We start from the raw sequence: 2,069 nt of genomic DNA, 5'->3' as shown, positions 1-2,069 counted from the left end.
GCTCATGTAAGGATTTCATCCAAGACTTTGTTGTAATCATTAGAATGCTTTTGATAAAGGAACGATAAGTTTGGCTTATGTTTGACTTTTATTGTCTTTATTTATTATAAGCATATGGTCAGTGATGACACATTAAACCAACCCTTGCTCTTTGCTCCTGTAACAGATTTATGTTTCATCTAGGTCCAGCTTCTCATTGAAAATTTATATACAATAAGTTTAGAGCTCGTTTCTTCTGAACTTATTTATTATCATTAGGTTTGATGAGCCATTTGTACAGCCAGCAGATCTGTGAGATGTTGGAAAGATAAACAAAACAACATATTTTTAGGTGACCCATTCAGTTATCGTGAATCCAAAGAACAATGATGATAAACACCACACAGCTCTCCTTTTTCACCCTTGCTGGCTATTTTGACACAGGACGTGTCACTTACTTGTGCTTCTTTGTTATTCTTGCTTTGTATATTTTCATTGTAGGTTCCAATGTCCTGCTGATTGTGGTTATCTGTGTGAACAGAAGCTTACATGAACCTATGTACATGTTTCTGTGCAGCCTGTTTGTGAATGAGCTGTATGGTAGTACAGGGCTGTTTCCGTCCCTCCTGGTTCAGATCCTCTCTGATGTTCACACTGTTTCTGCTTCATTTTGTTTCTTGCAGATCTTCTGTGTCTATGCATATGGAAGTATTGAGTTTAGTAACTTGGCTGTTATTTCTTATGACAGATATCTTGCCATCTGCTGTCCTCTGCGATATCACACATGTATGAGTTCTAGTAAGGTATCCGTGCTCATTGCACTAACATGGTTGTTGACTTTTTTTGCAATAAGTGTTTTAATTTCTCTGAGTGCTCCTCTGCAGCTGTGTGGGAACATCATTAACAAAGTGTACTGTGACAACTACTCCATTGTTAAACTGGCCTGTTCTGACACCACAGCCAATAACATCTATGGAATACTCTACACGTTCACTTTAGTTCTTCTGGTAACTTTAATTTTTTACACCTACATGAGGATCCTTAAAGTCTGTTTTTCTGGATCCAAACAGATGCGACACAAAGCCATCAGCACCTGCACACCTCACCTCGCCTCACTGCTCAATTTTTCATGTGGTGCTTTTTTTGAAATTATACAAAACAGATTTGATATGAGACAGCTCCCAAATATGTTGCGTATTTTTTTATCATTATATTGGCTGACGTGCCAACCACTCTTCAATCCTGTAATCTATGGGCTAAATCTGACCAAAATCCGAGTCTCATGTAAAAATGTAATTTGTAGAATGAAGGTTTTTACACTTTGTCACAAATCAAACTTTAAAATATAATATCCAGTTAAAACTATGTGTTTGTGCTTTATTCAGCAAATATTTGGCAGTTAAATTTCTCCACAGTTAATTCTGGAGAAGATTAAATACGTCTTCATGTCAGAATCAAGATCCATCCATTTTGTCCTTTTTGTTTTCCTGATCCGTCTCTTTTCTGATTTGAATTCAGCCTCAAGCTGACAGGTTTACAAGGACTGTTGCAGTGCCTTATTATAATGAAATCTTATGAGAAATGATATAATAAACTAAACACAGAATTGTCTGAACTGGTATTGTTTTTGGTCTTAATGTCTGAAATCAGAAGTCGTGCCATCACTTAGTTCATTATTTAATATATTTAGAAGTGTTAAGTTAGCCTAAAGGCTACAAGATCATTTTTGGCAGTCAGGTTGGGGCTAATGGTACCGCTGATTTGGTGCACAGATGAAGTTTCAATGCCAGTTTCTTTGCCTTTTAGATTTAATAAATGTAAGTTAGTAAACAGGTTTTTCTCTTTATCCCGATACAGATGTGATTTCTTCCATTTTATAAATGCCTGCTTGTGCCTGAAATTTCTGCAAACCAACAGATTAAAGAGTCATTGACTTTGTTGCAGTAACCAGTGAAAATGGAAGTGAGAAAACATCCATCTACTCTGTTCTGGTTATCCTTATCAGGGTCGCTGGAACCTGTCACAGCTGCCATGGGGTGTGGGGTGCTACTTTGTTGTCAGACCCAAAAGACACAGCATTTATGCTGGAT

The 2,069-nt window shown here is 37.1% G+C and overlaps 1 protein-coding gene across 1 annotated transcript; it reads left to right on the top strand.

Annotated features, from left to right (window-relative positions):
• The first annotated feature begins 368 nt into the window (after window positions 1-368).
• LOC143421990 (olfactory receptor 4B13-like) lies at window positions 369-1,382 on the top strand. Its single transcript, XM_076892054.1, has 2 exons — window positions 369-1,271; window positions 1,365-1,382. The coding sequence occupies exons 1-2, from the start codon at window positions 369-371 to the stop codon at window positions 1,380-1,382; spliced, it is 921 nt and encodes a 306-aa protein (XP_076748169.1).
• The last annotated feature ends 687 nt before the right edge of the window (window positions 1,383-2,069 follow it).

The sequence above is a fragment of the Maylandia zebra genome, linkage group LG14 (assembly GCF_041146795.1).
Source record: "Maylandia zebra isolate NMK-2024a linkage group LG14, Mzebra_GT3a, whole genome shotgun sequence".
NCBI lineage: Eukaryota > Metazoa > Chordata > Actinopteri > Cichliformes > Cichlidae > Maylandia > Maylandia zebra.
The sequence above is the reverse complement of the archived record's forward strand: the minus strand, read 5'-3'. Positions and strand labels throughout refer to the sequence as shown.

Coding starts and splice junctions, on each gene's coding strand:
- LOC143421990 (XM_076892054.1), top strand. CDS start 369: ATGATAAACACCACACAGCTCTCCTTTTTCACCCTTGCTGGCTATTTT.